Raw genomic sequence first — 24,736 nt, 5'->3', positions numbered from 1 at the left:
TTACTACATAACTGCAGCTGAGACTCTTATGATCCTGAGACAGTAACTCGGACTGACCGCCCCGTTTCCCTCACTGAGCCGACACTCGGTTCTGTTCCGTCCTGACGAGGCCCAGGTTGAAATATTCCAGCGACAGGCTGACTGACAACAAACCTGACAGGTACAACAACATGGCCGACTGCTTCTCGCCTCTCCTGCTCTAGTGTGGTGCAGCACAATTTAGCAGTCATGCCGGCAGACTATTGGCCTACAGGGAGCCACTAGCTCCAGCCGTCTCAGGGGAGCAGTAACTGTGTGTACATGTGTCTGTCTGTTTACATGCACTCACTGTGGCGGCCTTTGAGTGGAGTCCTATGTGTAGACTCAAGAAACTTGGGTAATTCATGCAGTTGTGTCTTAACCTTTAGCCATTAGCTGACAGGTAGGTCAGTTAGGTCTGCAGGGAAATGTTTATTTTTACTGGGTCACGAGGGGGTTGGAGGCAAGAGGGGGGGTTATATATATATATCTATATAGATATATAGATATATAGATACAGATATATAGGCATGCATGTATGTAGGGCTGAAGCGATTAATCAGATTAATCGTTTTAACTCAATTACTGAAATAATTGCCAACTAATTTAGTAATTGATAAATCGCTAAGTTTAGTAGCCAGTCTGGTGAAAAACATTCTGAACAGGTTTTAATTAAACCAAAACAATACATACATTTTGCATTTATGATAAAAACGCCTTTGTATGTAAATATGCTTTAGCCAGTGGTAAAGTTTTAGCTAAACCCCCGATGGTTTGGTTTGTATTTTAGGCAATAAAATGTTTATTTTTTATTCAAATGAGCAATTAAATTATGTATTTGCATATTTTAATGTGTGTCTAATAATGTAGGAAAAAGGCTTGAGTGGTTAAATGAAAAATCTGTAGAATGTGACATTTTTAAACCTAATTGTCAGAATAATCGACGATAGATTAACTGGTTATTAAAATAATCGTTTGTTGCAGCCCTAATATATATGCATGTTGGTAGTTGGGCTAAAACATTTAATCACAATCAATCACAGACAAAATAAACTTACAAGTAACTTTTCAGCCAGACATGGGAGCTTCTTTAAGTCAGTTATTGATTTATATATTGCTGAAAAGTAACTTGTAAATTAGTGCAAAGATATTTGCACTAGAAACTAGACCAAAAATATTTGGTAACATTTTTGTTTTTGCAGTGCAGTGTGTAGGTTTCCCCTCATTAGACACACAGAGCGTTCCAGGTGATAAACCTCTTCATCTAAGATGCAAAACAAACTAATTTCTTCATGTCAAGGTGAAGTAACCAGAAAATGTTTGCACCTTTTGCCCTCACCTTCCCATCAAACATGGGGGAGGGGGCTCTGCTGGCCTCAGTCCCTGGTTGACACTGAGAAAGACAGACAAGTAGGGCTGACTGCTGGGGAGGCTGTGTTAGTCAAGGCCTCTTTCACAGTTTAATTAATAGTGTTTGGACAAGAGGCAGAAGGAGGTGTGGGCCATAAGCCAGGCTGGGATGAGGCGTGGGGGGAGGGGAGGGCCAGAGCTGAACGAGAGAGCATGTGTTTGGATATTTGTGTCCGTTCGTGTACGAGCCCGTCTATCTTTACGTGCAAGTTTACAGTATATGTGTGGACAGTAGACAAGACGGCTAGTTCGCCGTGGGGGGTGCGAGAGGGAGGCAGCGGCAGTCAGTGTTAATTTATGCTCTCCTCAGACTCCAGCCTGAGACTCGTCTGTTACAGGAATAACAAACATGACCCGGGGGACACGCCACCTTGACTACTGTGCCTGAACTCTCAAGCTCAGTCAGTTGCCGCCTGACAGACCGAGAGCCACTCAATACTGACTATTATATTGCATCTGAGTCTGCTGCTAATGCGGCGCAGCCACAGAGGACAATAGTAAGTGGTGTTTGAGACAACTTTGCTCAACGGTAAATGTGGCTCGCTGCCAAGCGAAAAGGGGGACGGCGTGGACAGATTCTGACAGTTATGGGACCGGCGTACAGGCGGCAGTGTTTGGGGATATAAACAGCTTGAGTGTGAGAGATGTTGATCTGCATTTTGTCACAGAGAGAGAAGTATTCAGCAGCGAGGGCTGAGTCATGGAAAGACTCAGGAGGGCGAGGGGGGCTGAGCGGCGAAGACAGAGGGGAGGTGGCATGCCATCTCGGTGTGTGCGGAGCCTCAAGTACTTGTCATGCCTCAGATTGTAAAGTGTCTGTCAAGGTGAAACGAAACACAGCGATTAGTGAAAACGTGTTGCACCTGCGAAGCTGAACTGTTTTCTTAGGGAAAACGACTGGAGTTTGACTGAACCTGCAGCTCTGCTCCACTGACAGCCGCTTGGGTTAGTGGCCGAAGCGTTCAAACATCTTAGTACACTTAAAATAAGACAAAACTAACTGACACGTAACTTTTCAGTAAAACATAAAAGCTTATTTTAAGTTATAAATATTAATAAAAAAAAGTTCTAGTTCCAATGGCAGATTCTTTCATTTGTAACATGAAAAAATGACTTATGTGAGATTTTTTTTGATCAATATTCAAGAAATATTGACTTGAAACAAGCTCCAATATCTTACTGAAAAGTTTCTTTTGCCTGATTTTCTAATTTTTTTGTTTCTTATAAAATTATTGTCATTCTGTTCCTTAAAATGACAAAATGTCCCCATAACTTTATATTTTGGTCCATCTAATTATGTAACATTTAAATTTAAAATGATTGATAATTTGATCAGTTCTTGAGTACTTTTTACCAAAAACTTTATTTACAATTTCTGGCTACTCTACCCACCTCTGGGATTTTCCATATTGTAAAACATAATGTTAAGAAAAATGTTAATAAACTAAAAGGGATAAATTTAAAAGATTTTTGAAGATGAACTTGAACAACATAAACATTCAGGATACAAACATTTCCAGTAATGAGTAATTTAAAGATCTCCTCAGGTAAGCTAAGAGTCTGCTGTGAAGATGCGGTCAGAATAAATCACCATGGCAGGCGCAGTGGCGATGAGCTTCTTTAATCTGACCAAGCAGCTGGTCCAGCGCCTCCTTCTGGCCTCTGTGGCGCGGAGGGTGGCCGTCGACGTCCCTCCAGCCTGCAGAAAGACGACAAAACGCCTCAGAAATCAATCAAATCTTAGAAACTCATAAACGCTTTTCACATCTAATGAGAATTATATCACCAGTGAAGAGGAAGTGGTGATAGAGCAGCAGTATTGGACATTTTGTGAAGAAGACAAAACCACACAAAATATTTTACTATATTTTCGTACAAAAAGAATGAAATAAATAAATATGTCTACTGCAAATATCAGCTGTGTTTAATTTATATCAATTCACATTTTTTGCTGCTATACAGCTTGCCAAAGCTTCCATTATGTGCAATAGAAGAAGACAGAAGATAGTTGGGGACTACAGTGAAAGTACCAACCAGACATTTGGCAATTTCATTAGGAGTCAAAATAATTTGTTTTAAATTGTGTAACAAATAATTACTGAAAAGTGTGGGACATACATGCCTGAATCAACAGTCCCACAAAAACAATGCATGGAACCTTTTTAGTCAGTTTCCATGCTTTCATCCAGTTGCTCCGCAAAGTTTGAGCAAACTACTAAAGATGACCTATGATGCTTCCTGTAAAAGGTTAGTACAGATCTACTGGCTATATGAAACATGTTCATTACATTGTTTTATACAAAATAATTCATAGATGATGAAATTTCTGTTCTCTCAGAATGAGCATTTTAGGGCGTCCTGTCACTTTAAATCCAAATAAGCTGCTGCTGGCCACGCCCCCAAAACTCAACATTTACGTGAAAACAGCTGCAAACAGATGCACAATTATACAACCGCACATCATTGAAAAGCAGAAGTGGAGCCTCCTACACAACCAGCAAGAGTGCAGCAGGTGGTTTCTGGATGGTAAGTAAACAATAAACACTTTGCCTTTTCCAGCAGCCATTGTACAAATCATATAGCGGTGAAACCAGCTGGCTAAATGTGCTGCAGCTCTGCTAGGGGCAGAGCAACAGCCCTAATTGGGGTTGCTTGGTAACAGGGCTGTGGTTGCTTGGTGTGAATGACGTGACATTTCAGAGGTTTTTGAAAGGGCTCATTTTCCAGACACCAAAAAACATAAATATTTTGCCCAAATAACATCTGGCTGTCTGTTTTTTGTTTTTTTTAGGGGTTGGGAGTTAGAAGCAGCAGAAACCCAAATGGAAATACAAAAACATGCAAATGCATAATGGATGCATAAAATTGCATAATGGATCCCCTTTAACCAAATGATCCAAACACACTGAAAAAATTATTGTCCTATAAAAACAAACCCAATCTCCTTTTTTTATACAATAGAGGCTATTCAGAAAAAAAGACTCTTCAGCACATTTTGTGTGAGTACAGGAGGATGAGTCAGCGATAACCCACCCCTGACCAACCATCACCCTCATCCCAAACCCCACCTTCCTCCAGAGCCCCCGGCGGGTGCAAGGGGCCGAAACACGGTGCGCTCTATTCCCAGAAAGGTGCCTGTCCCGACAAGACAAGCGGGCCCTTTAATGGGCGTCTACGGCCCGGCATAAGGCCCCCACTGTTGGGGCCGTGCCGCTCGCTGCAGCACAGACATGCAAATATTTCCAGTGGTAGGCCCAAATGGAAAACACAAACACGCAACATCTAAATTAGCTCCGAGAGGGGGACGGAGGGAGGTGGGCGAGAGGGAAAGCCTAGTTTCTCTAAACTGACACCACATACACACACGGGCTGAAAAACAGCGTGTGCTGATGAGCACAAACATGTTCATGTGTTCCCCAGATGTGCCAGGAGAGAACCAGTAGAACCGCAAAGACAGTGTGTTTGGCTTGTTCTCTGTTCCAGTAGGGATGTAACAACTGGAGAAACTTTAACATAACCAAGAGAGAAACACAGAGGTCTGATTTTAACAACGCATTTCTTTTTCAACGAATACACACTGTGACGTTACAATTTACACACTAAGATTCACATTGAAAGACTAACTGTCCATCAAATATTGTAAAAACTGAGAGAAAAAAATCAGTCGAGTTATTCATCATTAAAAAACAGAAACTCATCAAAGTGAACATTGTGCCAAGTTTTTCCACTGCAACATTTTTAATCTGATTTCTTCCACTAATATAAATGGAAAATTGTGCTTATCCTATCAAAATAATGTAAACAGTTTCACTTAGTAGCTTCTTTTTTTGCAGAGCCTGCAGCAAACAGAAAGGCAACTTGACACCAACGAACTCCACATTTTCTAAAAACATCTTCCAGCCAAATAAAGGAAAGAACAAGGAAAGAGAGGAGAGCATGGAGTGGTGAACATCTCAGCTGTTACACATGACTCCACGGTTAATGTGTTGGCTGAACCCAGAGCTCTGGACGCTGTGTGGGCCCGGCTGGCAGCTCAAAGAGCCAGCCGGGCCCACACAGCACATTGACACCACGGCAACACTCACTGGCATTTACAACTCTAGACGCCCGCCATACATCCTGACTGGGTGCGTGGCGGTCGTACATGCAGCAGAGAAAACGACCCGGGACTTTCTGACGGCGTGGCGAACCTTCAACTGGTCTGCTGAAACTTAATATGGGAAATAAACATACAAACATGTTGTTACAGTGATAATATGACCATTTTTTTCAATATAACTTAAAGGAGATCTATTATGATCTCTTGAACAGGTTGGAATATGTATATAGGCAATACCAAACATGTTCATTGTATTTTTTGCACAAAATCATTCTCAGATAATGAGATTTTATTCTGCTCAGTTCTGCCCATTTTGATTTGTTTTAGGGCGTCCTGTCACTTTAAATCCAAATAAGCTGCTGCTGGCCACGCCCCCCAATTCAACGTTTGCACACACATGTGAAAATGGCTGCACAACTACTGTACTGTGCATCTTTGAAAAGTATCAGTAGAGTCGCCTGCACAACCAGCAAGAATGCAGCAAGTGGTTTCTGGATGGTAACATCAAAACACTTTGTCTTTCCCAGCAGCCATTGCATGCAGCGGAAAAACCAGCTCACCAAACGTTCTGGAGATCTGCTTGGGTTGCTAGGTAACCGGTGGAGTTCCGCTGGGGTTGCTAGGCGACGTTGTAATGCCAGTCGAATGGGACTTAACAATCGGGAGTTTTTTGATACGGCTTGTTTTCCAGACACTAAAAAACATGAACTCATTGCTGAAAAACAGCATCGTGATTTTTTAAAGCTGTTTTTCGACGCAGTAGAAACAAACATGGAAGCTTAGAAAGGGTGAATTTTGCATAACTGGTTCCCTTTAGAGTCACAGTAAGTTTAACTTTTGTTTACTGCGAATTGAAAAATTGTTTAATTTGATTTAATGGTCATATCAGAGTTAAATTAAAAGATTTAAATTTAAGATTTGACAGGTAGGTTTATTTTGTAAAGGTGTAAAGTTTAATCTTAGCTGTTGTTTTACCATGGTTACAATCTGATGATCTGAGTTTAACCTTTGTGTTTGATCTCTGCTTGTTCTCACAGAGTTTTTAGCAAATAATAACCAATTAGCAGTGATTGCCTTAAAGCTCAACCAGTTGAACTTAGCCTCGTCTCCAAAAGAGAGAAAATGAGAATATCATCCCAGTCTGTGCCTTCGTCAGCGTTTTGTCTTCATGAAACATGAATACACACTAAACGGAGACTTACTGGACGGTGCAGCGCAGGCCGGGGTGGAAACCTTCGGCGGGCCCCAGCCCTTCATGTTGTAGGCCGACACCTGCACATAGTAATGGGTTCCCTAAAACGGCAGCAGAAACCACAATTTACTGGAACAACTCATTTTATAGACGCACATTACAATTATTATTACGATTATTTTATTTATTTTGAACAGACAAAAACAAAAACAAGAAAAAATAAAACAAATTACGCAATTTTACACGAATTGTTTGAAAAGGAGATACAAGATCTTTCTTTATTTAAACAAACTCTGTTTGAATGACACTTAAACCTCACAGTGTCATGAACGGTGGAGTGGAGGTGGTGAGGCGAATGCAGGAGACCCAGGATGAGGTGAAAATAAAATGAATTTAATGGCAGATATCCAGAATAAACACAGTCCAATAGATCCAGACACCGGGCAGCACGGCCGAGCGGAAGCCAGGGATGGACACCGGTAGCACCGGGTCAACGAAGGACATAAAGACAGACTGACACTACAAACGACAAGGACCCGACGAGGAACAAGGAACACAGGTGGGGTTAAATACACAGAGGGTAGTCAAGGAAACGAGACACAGCAGGACAACAGGGAGACTCAGAGACAGAAACTCGAAATAAGTACACAGAAAAACACAGAATAACACACAGTCTCATCCTTAAATGTATAATTATTTAAACATTTTAACATCAGCAGCATTTTTGGTCCATTTTTACCAATAAGCTCCTTTTCAAACACTTTTTTAATGTGGTTTATTTTGATTTGATCCATTCCATAAACTGACTCCACACACTGAAAACACACAAAAACTCGTTTTGGTTGTTTTTTTTAAAGCCCAACCAAACTTTAAAATTCTTTTCTATCACAGCATTTTTTTGAATACTGTGTGGAAGTTGATGGTTTCTTACATTAAATATGAATTTCACAGTTTTAAATTTTCCAGAATTTGAAAACATTTGATTTCTAAAATAATTGTGTTACCATTACTCCACTTTATAGAGTATTCAAATGTATTTATTTATTTTGGTTTTGTTTTATATTTGTTGCCCCAAACGTCCACACAATAAGTCAAATGTGGTACAACGAGAGTATTATACAAAATAAATAAAGATTTGTAGACCTTATTCCAAAGAGAGCAACACTTTTGATTAGTTTTGATTTTATTCTGTGGTTTCCATCCAACATGACACCCATGTATTCATCTTTCACTTTAATTGGTTCTAAATCCAATTAAACTGACATGTAGTTAGTTAAAAGGCTATTTTAGGTGAAGTAGATGTAAATCTCCATGATCGGTCCTCTGTCTGAGCTCCAGTTTGGAGACAACGAGGCTCTGGTTTCTTTTTTCTCAGCCCAATCAATTAGAGCAGCCGCCAAGATCCGCTGACCCCACCTTGACCTCTGTCATGTGACAGGAGAGCCCTTTGGTTGGGACCTTAAATGGGAGGGTGGGGGCGGTATTTCTCACATAGAAAACGAATAAAAATGAGCGTCCACTTGTCTGTTTGCTTCAAAACGACAAACATAAATCAGTTAGGAAGCTGAGTCCCACCTGTTCCTCAGCCAGGAAAGATAAAACCAGAACAAAGTCGGATTTAAAAGACCGCAGATCTATCACAGAAGAATCTAGAAATTCTTGAACCTTGAATAAAATACTAAATACTTTCCAGGTTCAAGCTGGTGTGTATGTAATAGTAAGAGCTGACTTGAGGGAAAATGGCTTGTAAATTTCCTCACTGGTTAGACAACAGCTGGAGAAGCAACAACACAGTTGTTTTCGGTTGACTTGTCATGAATAAACTACAAAATAAAGAGCGACTGCAGATATTTTAGCTGGTGGTGAAAGAAAACTGCAGCTGCTTCAGTAGTTGCAGATGTTTATCATGGTTTACCGGGCTGAATATGTCTGTCTATTGACTCTGTAAGCAAAGAGGCTTCAAATAAATTCATGTTTTCCTGCAGGACAATAATCCTCCACACAGAAAATAATAAAAGTTAGAGATATTGGCTACATTGCTGACCATTTGCTGGTATGCATGTCAGGAAAAAGTCTTTTCTTTCCTAATGACATGGAAGCACTTCATGATCAATGTTAAGTACGGTGGAGGATCCATCATCCTGTGGGCCTGTTGGGAATCGGGAACTCGTTGATTTAACTGATTTTATTGGTTTGGCCAAGAAAATCAAAATTCAGCAGGATGGTGATCCAAAAAGTTTCTCCAGAAAGAAAATCAAACGTCCTGATGGTAAAACAGAAATGAATAAAGTATTAAGGGAAGCAAAAAGTTTCTCTTGAGGGATTTTTGTAAACACAAGTATTTATAAGTGAGTGATTGAGGCAGTTTTTACCCCCAATCGGTTCGATTTGGGACCAAAACTGAAACATTTGTTACATTGTCAGCTGATGTGGTTCTCTTTCATGCTGCACTGAGTCAAACAAACCAAGCTTTTTAAACCTGTTCCCCTCCTCGCCTGTGGGGGCGCTGCACCAAGAACCACTGAAAGAAATAATATAAAAATCTCTGAAGAAGACACTCAGCACAACTTCCTGTTTCACAAAATGCAAACGAAGATGGAGCGACGTCAGATTTTAGTGTTTGGAGGATTTCTCCTTTTTCTTTAGGTAAAAAACCAAGAGCCATTTTTCCTGCTAGCGCTAGCCTAGCGAGTTTGTTTTGGTTGTGCTTACCCAGAATGCCCTTCGCTGAAATTTACTTCCTGAGCGGTTTCTGATCCGCTTGGTGTTCACATATGAATTCAGAGTTCACTTAAACCAAACTGAGGCTTTTAGGCAGACCAGAGTTTGTTTTTTTAGTGCGCATCAGAGTTTATTACACTTTCCATCTTCCCAAACAAAACACACCAAATCCACAAAATTAAGAAAGCTAATTAAAGATTTTTCTCCTCTGAGATTTTGCTGCTGCCGTCGGAGAATTTGTTTTTAGTTTTCTTTGCACATTCTCACCAGCGTTGACAATAATTCTAAGTGGAAATTTGATCCAAAAGTCATTTAAAATAAAAAACAGTTTTTTTAGGTGCGAGTTTTTAAATCTGTCCCTGTAATTCAAGCCAGAAACTAGAAGCAGAAAAAAGGCTAAACATTAACAGGTTCTAGAAGAACTCACAGAAGTCAGTCCAGTGATGCTGCACTGTGGAACGGCTGCATCGTCCACCATCATTTCACCCAGCATGGGGCTGAATGAAGGCGCCGCGCTCCAACACACTTTAAATTCACAACAAGTTCCAGCAGATGTTAGTTAATTAGAAGAAACGTTTAAACGGTATTCAGTCGATAAACTGAACAAAAGTTTCAGACATTTCCTGTAGGTGATGCTGACCTTTGTACTTGGTGACCACAGCAGAGTTGACACAGGCAGGTTCGTGGAAGTCAACCTGTAAACTGGTGCTGCTGCTAACAGACAGAAGAACTACGCTGGGAGCATCTGGAGGGTCTGAAGAGGCAGGAAAGCAGAACAGAGGAGTAAACTCAGAGAGAAGCCTTTACAATCTTTAATTCAGGCATAACTTCTGTCAACTGACAAAGAGTTAAGGCTGAGACCGAGTCTGAGCAGCAGTGGTGGGGAATGCTAACTAAAAGCTAGTTGCGCTAATACTAAAGCATTTGAAACATTAGTTTTGCTAATGCTAAGGAGCTATTCTGACATTATAGGGCACTAATGTGCTACAAAATCACTGTATTTAGTGAAAATGATCAATGAAGTCCTTCACCAACACAGTAATTAGTGAACGCTAACAGTAATGAGCTAATTTCCACCATGTTGACACCCACATTGCGCTCTGCATCACAAAGCAATTCACATGTCAATTTTTGCATGTTTTTTAATCAACAAGTCTGATGTTTGTTAATGTGTTGTTTGTTTCCTGTAAACCTCATTTGCTTTATATATTATATATATTTATATAACAAAGTAAAAAAGACAAAAATAATGTGAGAAGAAATGAAACTGCTATGCTAACAGATTTCAAAATAAGAACATGAGGACAAGCCCAACTACTTAAATAATTATTAACAGTCAATAATAAAATCTTTAGTCAACTGAAAGTCACAAAACTTTATATTAGTGCCTTTAGCATTTAAGCTAAGTGAGCTGAGTGAAACATTTGCGACGTTATTAGCAGTGGGTTGGCAGAAGTGTGCCCACCACTGCTTGAAGATGCGATTTTTACACTATTTACCCACCAAACTCATCCTATCACAAAAGGCAGGATGATGAAAGTAAGAAAGTCAAAGCATAATTTATCTCCGAGGAGTTGTCATCAGCTCGCAATCACATGGTCTGCCTCAGTTTCCCAGGGTGGAACTCGTCACCTTGCCACCGGCAGCCAGTCAGGAGAGGAAACATGCTGGACAAAACGATGAAAACTAAAAATAACCGCTGGAGGAGAGGCATCAAATCCTTACTAGCATGCTCAAAACCCGTCTGCATGCGTCTGAAGAGCCGCAGCCTCCACTCCCAGGCCTTCAGATGTCTCTCCTGGTCGGACCCCTCCCGTTCGCTCGGACCCTCACTGCGGACCTGGGCCTGCAGCTCCGACACCCGCTGCTCGGCCTCCTGCACCAAGGTGGCCAAGTGCACCGCCCGGCCTTCCAGGCTAACAACTGAGACACACAGAGAGAGAAACCGGTGAATGAACAGCCACCGTACACATCCAAAACTTTTCTTTATTCATTCCAAAGTGAGCAAATTTTACAAAACATATGGAGCCCCTGCATGTTATTGTTTATATCCGGGAAATTTCATACATGCACACAACGCTGGGCGGCAAAAAGACGATTCTTTTACATGTATTTACTTAAAACTAACTCCTTTATCTTTCTGAATAGTTCGTTTGATTTTATTTCAGGTGTATTAAGATTTTAGCATTTGACACTAGACTAAAAATACTTGTTAAGATGTGTTTTTGCAGTGTGTCTGTCTCTCTGCAGTACATTTTTTTATGTCTGGAAAGTTTTGCATTACATTTTGATTTCCATATTTTTCCTATTAAGTAGGAAGATTTCTGTCATGGTGGCATTGCTGAGCTGGTGTGATAAAGAATCTTAAAAGGTTTTTCCACCCAAATCCTCACCATTGTAGTGCTTGTTGCCCATTTCTTTTCTGTTATTAATTTGGTCTCTTTTTCAAATTGCAGTGATATGAAAAGTTAAATTTCTTTCAAACGGATCCAAAAGCCTCAAGTTCACAGCAACTTTGTCACAGAAATAAAAATATATGTATAAATTTGAGGTTCATTACATTCTCAGCCAAATTTATTCTTAGCTCCCACTTTGAAATATGCACCCAAAAAAAAAAACCCACAAAGGAAAGCCGCCATGCTGCAAACCGCTTCAGCAGGCCACTTCTGTTTAATTCCTGTTTGCCAAAATGCTGCGGCAGATTCTCCAATAAAGTTCATTTATTGTGACTGAGCTGCCTCTCTCTGGGGATGACATCAGCTAGAAAATAAGGGAAAATGGGGCATTGAAAGTACGAACGGGTGAGAGAGGGAGGAGTGTCCCTTGGTGCGGTTCCAAGCGGTGGGAACACGCACGAGGGAGCATCAGCTCAGATGGCTGCTGTAAAACTTCTTGTATTTTTTATTTTTTTGAAAAAATTATGGAAATTTTTGTGTCACCGTTCTATTTATATAATGGAACACAGCCTGACAGAGACAGCAGAGGAATGTTTTCTTAGAGAGGTTTAGGGTGTTGCCACAATGCAGCGAACAATGAAACCCATCACTGCAGTTAATGAGATGTAACACCCCATGAAAATACTCAACCCGTGGCTGTGCAGCCGGCGATAGAAGCTGCGGAGGCAGGAGACCCAGATCAGAGACGTTTGCACGCTGCGCTGGCAAAAGCATGCAGATTATTTCAAATAAAAGTCTGAAAACGGTTAATATAAAGACAGGAAGAAGACAGTAGCGATCTGAACTCCTTTGGTGGCTGCTCGTTTCTTGGAGTGTTTGGGACGGCTGCGGGTCTGTGTTTAGTCTGTGTGGTCTGCGTTTGTTCATTGTGGATTCCACCGCTGAGCGTTAGATTCCACTGTTGACAGTAAGTTTAGAGCTCCGTGTCAAAATGTCCATTTGGGTGTTTAATTCTCCGGCTCCCTCCGTGTCTCCACAGCGGCTCTGAGATGCTCTGAGAGTCCGAGTGTCTCAGAGACGCCGACTCCAACTCACTTTATCAGGACTCGGTATCCTGGACTAACATACACACACAAAAACACTGAGTCTTACCAAGTATGTCTGCTCTAGTTTCTTAGTACACTTGAAATCAGACAAAACTAACTTACAACTAACTTTTCAGAAAGAAATAGGAGCTTATTTTAAGTTAATAATTTCTTAATATGGATGAAAAAGTGCTACTTCTATTGGCAGATTATTTATGGGAAAATTGTCTTGTTACAAGTGAAATAATCTGAGTGTAACTAGATCTCGGTTGCTAGGTGACGGGCTGGGCTTGGCTGGGGTTGCTAGGTAACGGTTCTGGGCTCTGCTTGTGTTGCTAGGTGATTTGTGACGTTATATTCAGAAGGTTTTTCAAACAGCTCATTTTCTAGACACCAAAAAACTTATTGCCAAAAAAACCCGTCTGGTGTTGCGCCTCCTTTTTTTTTTTAGGAGCAGTAGAAACTCGACTGCAAGAACAAAAACATGCAAAATGTGATTTTTTCCCAATAGGTCCTCTTTTAAGAAAACAGAGGAGAGGTTGGGAAATCCTAATGCAGAGTTTGTTGTTCTTCTTTCTCTCCGTTAGCCGTTCATGCGTGAACACACAGTCTCATGAATGATTTGGGTTCTGGATGGAAAAGCCCAATCAAAGACCAAAACTTCACTGATCACCACTTTCCATTCAAGTGTTTTCAATTTAATGATACCTTCATAAGACGTCTGGTTCAGAAAATGCGTGTGGGTGTGTGTGTGTGTGTGTGTGTGTGTGTGTGTGTGTGTGTGAGCGTGTGCACAGGTAAAAACACAAACAGCCTTGGAGCCTTACTGGCGAGTTCTAATCATTACCAGAGGAAGGGTAATGCTTCGTGCTAAGATATTTGAACTAGAATCCAGACCAAAATTACTTGGCTAAATTTTGTGCCCCTGCACATTTTCACATTATCTGTGAAAATGTGACTTTTTGTTACCTGCCACATTGACTACAGACTATAAATTGAAATCCAGTGAGGCTGAGGCAGCAGTGGAATAAAAGTAAGAAATACTGCCACCTCCAAGTGGGAGTTAGTATCACTTAAGCTCAATGTTTTTGACCATTTTTGCAAAATAATAAAATAATATATTCAAATTTTATAACTAACATGAAAAAATTCTGCTATCAGTAGATTTTGTGTGAACTGATTGATGTAATTTGGCATCTGGAGCCACATAAAAAGCCAAGGTGGGCCAAATTTGGCCCTCAGGCCTCGAGTTTGACACGTGACTTGTCGTATGAACAAACTTTTTCACGCGTGATTTCATTTGCGTTTTGCTCAAAGGAAACACCGCCATTATGAATTAGTATTTTTTTGACATTAGAGATATTTTGCGCAGCTTGTGTTGGAAACGCGGCTGCAGAGACGAGTTGGTAACGACTCACAGTGAGGGCTCTCCTTGGCACCGGCCCGCAGCAGAAGCTTAGCCATCGGCACGTTGTTGGTCATGATGGCGATGTCGAGAGGAAGGAGGCCTTCGCTGTTTGGCGTGTTGAGGTCCAGCTCCTCCAGGCTGTACTGGGACAGAAGCAGCTGGACCAGGTCCAGTTCCTGGTGCTCCACTGCCTCAAACAAAGCTTCGTTGCTCTGGAACTGACACACAGAAGAAGGGGACACTTTTAATGGACTTTTAATGGGCAAATTCTAACAGAACTTTGCATTAAAAGTGTCATTATTTACCAAATAATGCAAAATTTATGTTTTTAATGCAACTTTTAGTGTAAATTTGTATTAAAAGTGTCATTATTTACCAAATGACACTTTATGAAAACAGTCATTAAGCTCTATAAAGACTCCTCCATGTTTGTGACAGGTGTGATGTTAGTCATATGCACACACCTTCAAATAAAGTGTTACCGTATAAATATAAACTATATAAGTACATAAATAATATATATATATATATCTTAACTTGAAATTAGACAAAACTAACTTATAAGTAAATTTTCAGCAAGACAAATAAATACATTTGTTTTAAGTAAATCATTTCTTAATATTAATGAAAAAGTTCTAGTTCCATTAGCTGATAAATTCACTTATAACAAAATATTTTCCCCATAAGTGAAATAATCTGTCAGTGAAAGTAGTACAATATTTACAAAATCTGAATTTAAAACAAGCTCCTGTATGTTACTGAAAAGTTACTTTAAATTTAGTCTTTTTGCATCTTAAGAGCTTGTTTTAAAATAATGACTTGTAAATACTGATAAAAACATTCCAGTTTCACTGGCTGATTATGTGACATAAAATAGCAAAATGTTTTAAGTAAATAATCTTAGTGTAACTAGAATTTTTTCCACAATATTAAGGAATTATAGGATTAAAACAAACTCATATTTTGTTGAAAAGTTACTTGTAAAGTTAGTTTTTGTCTTATTTCAAGTTTACTAAGATAATTGATTGCACTGGAAACTAGGTTTTGTGTTTTTGCAGTGTGATTTTCTCTTCATGACATTCGTCAGACAGGTGGCTCAAAAGCTTTCGGCCATTTCCGGACAACAATCCTCCTGCTCTCGTTACTTTGTTCCTCCTGTTCCCATCCTGGACTTACGACGGTGGTTTTGCGCAGCCTCTCCTTGTCTCCTCCCCGCGCTGACACCACGCTGTCCTCCAGCGCGGGGGGGTTGGTGCTCACACGAAACTTTCCAGACAAGTTGCGGTAGAGCCGGCGAGCTGCGCTTGGCGAGGACAGGCTGGCGGACTTGCGAGCCGATGCCGGCTGGTGGACCTGGTCCCCTCGCATGGGCTGCGTCATCTTGGCCGAGTCGGCGCTGGAGGAAAGATCATGGAGAGAGAAGCACAAGAGATGGGTGAAAGGAGTTGCATCTGGTCCCTCCGCACTGTGGCAGTAAAGAGAGAAGGCCCTTTTTATGTCGCTTTTTATTTTCCTGTTTAGGATGGACAGAGTGTTGCTTCTGGGAAAGAAGCCAACTTAAAAAACACAGCTCTGCTTCTCTGCATTAAAGCCAACAGAGGAATAAAAATGACTTTAAATTAAGATATTAAAACAAACATTTTGAACAGGATCTAAAAGATGTATTACTGCAGCATCACTCATTATCTGGGTTCCATGTTTTCCACAAAGGCCCAAACAGTTTATTTACACTGCAAAAATACAAAATCGTAATTTCTGGTCTCGTTTCCAGTGCAAATATCAATACAAGTAGCTTTCCAGCAAGATATGGGGGTTTGTTTAAAATCAATAACTCCTTAATATTGATGAACAAACTACTGCCGCCGTTACCTAGCAACCCCAGTGAAGCCCAGCCCGTTACCTAGCAACCCAGTTCTGGTTCCACTGTCAGGTTATTTGACTTATAACAAGACATTTTGACATATTATATGTGATATAATCTGGCAGTGAAACTAGTACATATCCTGCTCCTATATCCTGTTACTTTTAGTAAAAAATTTTACTTTTAAGTTAGTTTGGTCTTATCTGAAGCTGGAACTGGAAACTAGACGAAAATACTTGGCAGGGTTTTGTGTTTTTGCAGCGTATTGCAAGTCATATCATCATTCCAAGCAGACCTGAGACCACACTAAAAGCAGGAAGCGGACTACAACGCAGGGCATTCTGGGTAAATATAACCAAAACAAATGTGTTACCTAGCAGTAGCGGGGGAAGTAACTCATAGCCTTCAGCCAAACACAAAAGAGAATCCTACAATCGCTAAAATCTGATGCCACTCCATATTTGTTTACATTCTGTCAGGAAGGAAGCTGTACCAAGAACCCTTCAGTGGTTCTTGGTGCAGCGCCCCCACAGGCGAGGAGGGGAACTGGTTTTTCAAATGGCTTGGTGTGAAAGTGAACCACAGCAGCTGAAAAAGGAACAAATGTTGCAATTTTTGTCCCCAATCGAACCAAATCTAGTTAACTGTAAGGTGTAAAAACACACAACTAAATACAAAAACACTGCGCCAAGAGTAGCCTCTATAAAAACAAGTAAATAAATAAAAACACACAACAGGCTACATGGAGATAAAGGCAGCAGTAGCACTGTCTGTGGCTACACACTGGAAAGAATCCCGGCTAAAAACAGAATCACTGAGGTGGGTGTAGTTTCCACGGGATATAAAGACACAAATTTAGTTTTCCCAGAAGAAAACAGCTAAACATAAAGTTCTGAGTCAGCAGTACTTGAATGGAGAAAAAAATGGCTGAATGCAAAATGTACCAGACACATCATGAATTTTTATTCAAGCATTGGTAACGTCTGCAAGACGGTTTACTATTACTTCAAAAATGGCTCCACACATGCATTTTATAGACTCAGCCCAGTGGGAAAATCATCCCGCCCTGTCATGAAGGACACAGCATCACTTTGACCGCTCAGATATACGTAACCCATGTTCCACAGAGCTGACGGTCTTCAGAGAGGGATGAGGCAAAGAACAAAGAGTAAAACTGCCACCAGTGAGAAATACCCATGATGCTTCAGTGATAAATGATTCTGATTTGTCAGATTTCTATGATCAGCTCCAGTTGTCGTAACGGTCATCCTAAACAAGTCAGAATTTGCTCTATAACATCATTTTTCCCCTGTGAAACAATCACATTCACGTCTTTCCAGCAGATTCTTGGCACCACTGCTTTGCTGATTCTACAACGCCCTACTCCAACCTGCTATGGGAACTATGTAGATGACAAGTGTTTCTTGGGCGAGTCTGGCCTGAAGCGCTCAGACGCGTTGGACTGATGAAGGAAATGTCAGCGGGACTCCACAGGCGACGATGACAGACTCCGTGTTGGAGACACCAAAGAGATCCATTGAGATAAATAAATTCCTCAAGGAGGCGTTTTCAGCACCTTCTGGTCCAGTTCGTCTCACCCCTCTTCACACCATCTGAACTCGTTTCTCCCTCTAATTTTACCTCTTGCTAAAATATAGAACCAACACTTAATATTTATGGAAATGCACATAAAGAACATAAAGGTACCTTACTCTTGTGGACATTCTTGAAAATAAATTTTCTGTGTACATTAAAGGATACCTATTATGCAAAATTAACATTTTGCACATTTTTGTATTTTCATTTGGGTTTCTACTGCTCCCAGTTCAAGCACTTGTATAAATCACTCAGCTGTTTTTGGCAGTAAGTTCAGGTTTTTTGGTGTCTGGAAAATGAGTCGCTTTAGAAACCTGCCCATTACCTAGTAACCCCAGCAAAGCCCAGCCCGTCACCTAGCAACCCAAGCAGCACTCCAGCGTTTTTGTCCAGCTGGTTTTACTGCTGTATGCGCTGTACAATGGCTGCTGGAAAAGACAAAACACTTCATTGTTGACCTATTATTTAGAAAGAACTTGCTGCATTCTTGTTGGTTGTGCAGAAGGCTCCACTTGCAGCCATTTTCATGTGTGAGTGTAACTGTTGAGTTCAGAGCCGTGGCCTGCAGCAGATTATTTGGATTTAAAGTGACAGGAAGTCCTAAAACAGGTCAACATAGGCAGAACGGAGCACACTGAAATCTCATCGTCTAAGAATGATTTTGTATGAAAAACGTAACGAAGATGTTCTGTGTCTCCCATAGATCTATCCTAACATGTTCAGGGAAGAATAATAAGTCACCTTTAACATATCAGTTTGCAGAATCTTATCTGATTATTCTCAAATTTAAATAGATAGTTTTACCATTTTTCTCTAAACAAGTGACATTATCAGTTACTCAGTCAGACCAACGTCGGTTCTTGACATCGCAGCGCTTTGAACATGAGCAGGCGGAGGGCGACGCGCGTAAATAAAGGCATTAGTTTGGGCCGTCACGCCACATGCCACAAGCAGATTTGTCAAGGTGAGAACATCTGTAGGAAAAATGTTATTTATACCGCCACTCAGCAACGGACGTATGAGACCACATAAGAGTCCGTCTGCGCTCAAACCCTCCCCATCACATGAAGTTTGTGCAACAGCTGACATCGGCCTACATTGTAGACTTTAAAGCCCCCGCAACAAGCCCTTTTTCACAGGGGCGGATACACCTAAAATACCCCCACAATCCCTGTCCCTTCCCGCTCCGTCCCATCCATCTCCACTCCATCCCGTAATAGAGGCCTTATTTTAGACATCCTCGTGTTCCCGGCTGGGCCTAACCTATTCCAGGGTTCCAGATAAAGCGCGGCAGGTATTTGGAATAATTTTTCCATGGGCCTGGCCCGGAAGATAAAACAGGAGATATATTTGTAATGCGTGTGCCGGTATCCCATTTCAAAGAGAAAGCCCACTGGAATGCAGCCCTGGGCTTATTGTTATATTCCTGAGATGGAACAGACGCACGACGGTGCCCCATCGCTCTGACGACATTAGGCTGTGTGTAACGAGGAGAGTGTACATCTGCGATTTCAAAGAGATGTTATATCGCACACGTGAGGGTGGCGTATCATTTACCAAAAGACATGCCGCGCAGAAATAGAGAAATATAGACTATTGATAATAATAAAAGCCCTGCCACAGTAAAAAAAATGAAGATACTTAATTATAATAGATTATTACAACAGTGTTAGGCTTTTGAAAAAACATTTAAAAAAGTATTCTTGCTAAAAACAAAAAATGTACTAAGGGTCTCTGGTCTAATCCTAGTGCAAATATCTTTGTACACTTAAAATAAGACAAAATTTCATTACAAGTAACTTTTCAGCAAGATCTACGCCCATACTAAATCAATAAGGATTCAGTGATTTTTATTATCCTGCCAGCTTACATTTGCATGTTTACACAAATGTTCCACTTGTTTATGGTACGAAATTTGGACTCAGCTACCATGTTAAGAAGCAAAACTAAGAAATAAATATAAATAAGAGCATGCACAAATATACTGTATACAAATAAACATTTCAGCAAGATATAGGAGTTTGTTTTAAGTCAATAACTCCTCAATATTGGTGAAAAAGTTCTAGTTCCACTGGCGCCGTTACCTAGCAACCCCAGCCAAGCCCGGCCCGTTGCCTAGCAACCCAGTTCTAGTTCCACTGGCAGATTACTTCACTTGTACCAAGACATTTTTCCCATGTTAAAAGTGAAATAATCTGCCAGTGGAACTCAAAGTTTTTCATAAAGGAATTATTGATTTAAAACGAGCTTTCTCTTTTGTGCAAGTTAATTTCGTCTTATTTGAAGTGTGCTAAGAAACTAGACTAAAAGTTTTTGGTAAGATTTCGTGTCTTTGCAGTGTAAGCAAGCCGTTAAAGCTTTGCTGCACTATGTCGTATCTGCCTAGCAAGTCAGTTTGATATTTCAGATATAATATCCTGTATATGACATGTCTGACATATTATAAGTCATAATCAAATGTGGCAGTAATGGCCTGATATCAATTCAAGTTAGGGCTCCATGATATTAGGATGAAATTACTACATTATTATTAATTATAGTGACGTTTTTTCTCTTTTTATCATCACAATCCTCCACAAAAAAAAAAAAAAGTCAAAATCTATCCAGCTCATCAACTGGAGTATCACATTAAAGCAGCCACAGATGTTGCCATGACGACTGTGACTCAAGCCTGTCGCAATGAGCAATAAATCATTAAATCAATTCATCTGCGATTGTTTTTCCTCATGTTTTTCTTTCTACCAAAGACTGGATGACACATGGCTTTTTAGTGCGGTGTGTTTGTCTCAACTACTCCTATTATGAAGGATAACTTTGTTTACAAAGATGCCAACGTTCATTTTATTTATTGTTTTAGTTTATTTAATATCGTCATGTTAAAGGTTCATTAAAAATTTATGTTTATTAATCTTTGAAAGAGTGTACTTGCATTATTATGCCATTACCAACATATTACTTGAAAATGGTCTCAATACAAGAACATTATAGTTTATCGCAATAACTTCTGGGACGATTTATTATCCAGCAAAATTTATTGAGACAGGCCTAATGTGAGATGATATTTCATACAGCTGTAGCATCAATTAACCTCATGCTATGTTATGCATTTGCTTTGTCTGCGGCGATGATGATTCACCTGCATTACAGGTTGAAAGCTTAAAGTGGCTCCAACTGCATGGCAGTCTGACCTATTTTCTGATTAAGTCAGTTAGTAATTGTTTAACCAGGAAGCGCTGAACTTTCAACCCCCAAGATGGTCAGACGGTCAGCAGGTAAGAAGAAAAAAGAGACTAAAGTTGAAAAGACTATAGCAGTGGACTACAGATTTTACAACCCTTAACCCCAAAAAAGAAAATGGCGGTGCATGAAAAGCTACACATAATTTATAGACACGACTGTTTGATGTTTCACAAAAATGTGCTCCCTTTCTTTATGCTTAGACCCATGTGAAACACGTTTTTCAGATTAACCAACATCTGTGGTTACAGTCGTCTTTAACAAATTAAAGTATGGCTTTAATTTCCCCATGAGGCTCATTTTTCAGATTAAAAGTACCTTTTGCAGGGATTAATCAGATTTTTTAAGTGCATATTTGTGTATTAAAACATCTTTTATTGGTCTGACGTAATTATTCAATCTTAAATGTTTTTTTTTATTATCTGTAAGCAGAAATTAACAGCAATAAAGTTTCGAAAGCATCAATCTGTGTGTAACTGAGTGATGGAGAAACTGAACTCTTAAATAATTTTCATGTTTAGTCAATATGACGGTGAATTGGAAACAGCGACAGCAGCTTTAGGGTTTATGCATTTCTACTGAAAACTAGAGACCAGAGATGGGAAATCTCAACCTGAAGCAATCACCCAAACATCTTCAACTGAAATTTGCTGCACACACACACACGCATGCACCCCCCCACACACACACATCTCCACCATTTTAAAAGTGCTGGAAAACAGGAAGCAGTTTTCTCTGGTAAAAACCGAGTCTTCCAAGAGCCAGACTCCCTCCTGGGTCCTTGATGCTCCCACATCAAATACTCCCACAAACACTCAACACCCTCATGTTGCAAACACCATACACAGAGCATCTGTTTTATTAGTTTTATCAGCTTAATTTACCGAAAAGAAAAGTTCGGTCCCACAGTCAGTGAGTCACATGTAAACAAAAACATGCAAACCGAGTCTAGACAGTTAGCAGCTCTTTGTCTGAGACTCGAGATGGGAAAAAAAAAAAAACTAAATCGAAGCATTTTTTTGGAAATGTTGGTAAACCTGTACGTCTGGTGCACAGGAAACGGAAAAGAAAATGTCAGCAGGACGGAAAATGTAACTTTGGCTTTAGGGTCAATGCCTTTGTTATGACATAATGCTTTACTTCAATCTTAAAACGATACCTTTATTAGTAAATTTCATTAAAGGGCAAAACAAGTGAGACCAAAATATAAGTAGAAGAAGAAAAAAAGACTTTTATTGTTTCTTTAAATATCCATAATGTTACAATCAACTAGACAATAGGAAAGGCCTTTAACTCACAATAAGATGGAAGTATGTTTACTGTGTCTGGTGTGCATGAATGAAAAATGATTTCATTCTGCATTCAGCCTATAAAATGCCTTGCAGAAGTATTCAAACCCCCTGAACAAGCGGAAAGAAAATACCTTTAAATAAATCCAGTGCAACTAAATGTAACTAGGGTTAGGGTTAGTAGTCGTCTAATCAGTAAAAACAGACTTACAGGCAGGCGAGGCAGTTTAGTTTTATAGCACATTTTCAGCAACTGGGCAATTTAAAGAGCTTTACATGGTTAGAAGGAAAATAAAACAACAAGGAAAACATTACAGAGGCAAACAAAGGGAAAACGATGACAGGTTGAAAGACAAACAAATGTTTATGATGTTCCACTTATTATTATTCAAAGCCAACTGTAAGCAAATGAGGTTTCAGCCTTGATCTAAAGGAACTCAGGGTTCTGGCTGGTTTTTTCTTTTCTGGAAGTTTGTTTCAGAGTAGAAGAGTATAAAAACCGAATGCTGCAGAGCAGAGGAGAAGCAGAGGATCTGGATCAGCTGCATTTATGTCGAATTTAACCTGAGAATACAAACGGCTTTTCTGTGGCGTTTTCAGAAGCTGCAGAGATCCACAGCTGAGGTGGGAGAATCTGTTAGTTTGGCTTTTTGGACGAAACACAGACAGAAAAAGTTCAATTTGCATTTTCCCACAGGCCATGTGCGGATGAAACTATATTTATACTCAAGTAAAAGTAAAAAAAAAATTACTCAAGTAGGAGCAAAAAGGTATTTGATGAAAAGAAGACGCCTGTGTTGATCAATGCATATTTAAAAATTACAACAAGTGGATTAAAATACTTTTATATGAACATTTTGGTATTTTAAAAATCAGAATGAAAATAATTTATATAAAATAGGAATCAGGCACAGTGAATTCTTTTCTAAATAATTTTTTTTCCCAATGAAACTTTAGGAAAAACTAAAAAACCTGGTGAAGTTTTGGTTAAAACAAACTTGTTCTTCATTCAGTAAAGTTACTCACAGTGGGAAGAGAATCCAGATTTTTTACTGAAGAGTAACAACACTTCAGAATAAAATGACTCCAATCAAAGTAAAATGAAAAAAAGTCCTAAAAGTACAGTTTTTCCAAAAATTACTCAAGTAAATTTATCTGAGTAAATGTAACCAATTCTGCCTTCATCACACCATCACAATAATAAAACATGGTGATGGCAGCATGATGCTGTGGCGTGTTTTTCTTCAACAGACACATTAATCTTCTTGCTCTTCACCATCACTTTAACTCAATCTTCACCTCACTCTGAGAACTGAAGAAAGCTCATAAATCTCAGCTTTATTTGAATGCGTGTCTAATTACATTTAATACACAAAGAGCCGCTAATATCAGCTGACGCGCATCAACAGCTGCTGCCTGTGCAGACGAGGTTTTGTGTTCAAACGGGGAGCAGGGAGATGGATGGGGGAGGCCAGAGAGCTGCGCAGGGACAGCGAGTACCAAGCGGTGGCAGCAGGAGAGGTCGAAAGTTGCACAAACTCTCTCCCTCAAACAGCCACACGTGCGCGAGCAGAGACACTATATACAAAGTACACTGGCTGCTCTAAATGTGGCTTGGAGAAGGAAATTCTGAAATCTGAGTCTTGGCACCAGACAGGCTGGAAGCAGCCAGGCTGGGGGAGAGGCTGATGGAGGGGGAGGAGGAAGAAGAGCGGGGAGGAAGAGAGATGGGGGCTTTAATAGGCTTTTTGACTATAAATAAAAAAAGACAATAAGCCTTAATCAGCATTTGTAAATCGGTGCCTTTCTTTTGTTCCCTTGTGGATATTTAAAACTTTCAGTGTTTTGCAGATTTGTAATTTTCATCTAAGGGGGGAGGAGGAAGAAGAGCAGTGGGGGGAGGAAGAAGAGCAGTGGGGGGGAGGAAGAAGAGCGGGGGGAGGAGGAAGAAGAGCGGTGGGGGAAGGAAGAAGAGCGGGGAGAGGAGGAAGAAGAGCGGTGGGAGGAGGAAGAAAAGCAGTGGGGGAAGGAAGAAGAGCAGTGGGGGAAGGAAGAAGAGCGGTGGGGGGAGGAAGAAGAAGAGCGGTGGGGGGGGGAAGAAGAGCGGTGGGGGGAGGAAGAAGAAGAGCGGTGGGGGGGGAAGAAGAGCAGTGGGGGAAGGAAGAAGAGCGGTGGGGGGAGGAAGAAGAGCGGTGGGGGGAGGAAGAAGAAGAGCGGTGGGGGAAGGAAGAAGAGCGGTGGGGGGAGGAAGAAGAGCGGTGGGGGGAGGAAGAAGAAGAGCAGGGGGGGCGTGTCAGTATAGCTAGAATTGCTTTTGCTCTTATCAGCTTGTAGCAACATGAGGTCACAGCGACACGCCGACCTCCAGGTTCTGGTGCATGAAGTGCAAACCAGTATGTTTAAACCAGTATGTTTAAACCAGTA

The 24,736-nt window shown here is 40.5% G+C and overlaps 1 protein-coding gene across 3 annotated transcripts in view; it reads right to left on the bottom strand.

The window, feature by feature from the left end:
• Nucleotides 1-24,736, bottom strand: part of ankfn1b (ankyrin repeat and fibronectin type III domain containing 1b) — a 181,629-nt gene that overhangs the window by 11,655 nt on the left and 145,238 nt on the right. For all 3 annotated transcript variants that reach the window (XM_028044467.1, XM_028044458.1, XM_028044477.1), the window contains 7 exons: nt 15,506-15,725; nt 14,340-14,547; nt 11,166-11,363; nt 10,081-10,194; nt 9,868-9,965; nt 6,730-6,820; nt 3,020-3,127 (listed from right to left, as the gene is read on the bottom strand). In XM_028044467.1, the coding sequence (XP_027900268.1) occupies nt 3,020-3,127; nt 6,730-6,820; nt 9,868-9,965; nt 10,081-10,194; nt 11,166-11,363; nt 14,340-14,547; nt 15,506-15,725 (1,037 nt within the window). The remainder of the gene's footprint in view (nt 1-3,019; nt 3,128-6,729; nt 6,821-9,867; nt 9,966-10,080; nt 10,195-11,165; nt 11,364-14,339; nt 14,548-15,505; nt 15,726-24,736) is intronic.

This window comes from Xiphophorus couchianus, chromosome 2 (genome assembly GCF_001444195.1).
Source record: "Xiphophorus couchianus chromosome 2, X_couchianus-1.0, whole genome shotgun sequence".
NCBI classification, from domain to species: domain Eukaryota; kingdom Metazoa; phylum Chordata; class Actinopteri; order Cyprinodontiformes; family Poeciliidae; genus Xiphophorus; species Xiphophorus couchianus.
Note: the sequence above shows the minus strand (reverse complement) of the source record. Positions and strands in the feature narration are given on the sequence as shown.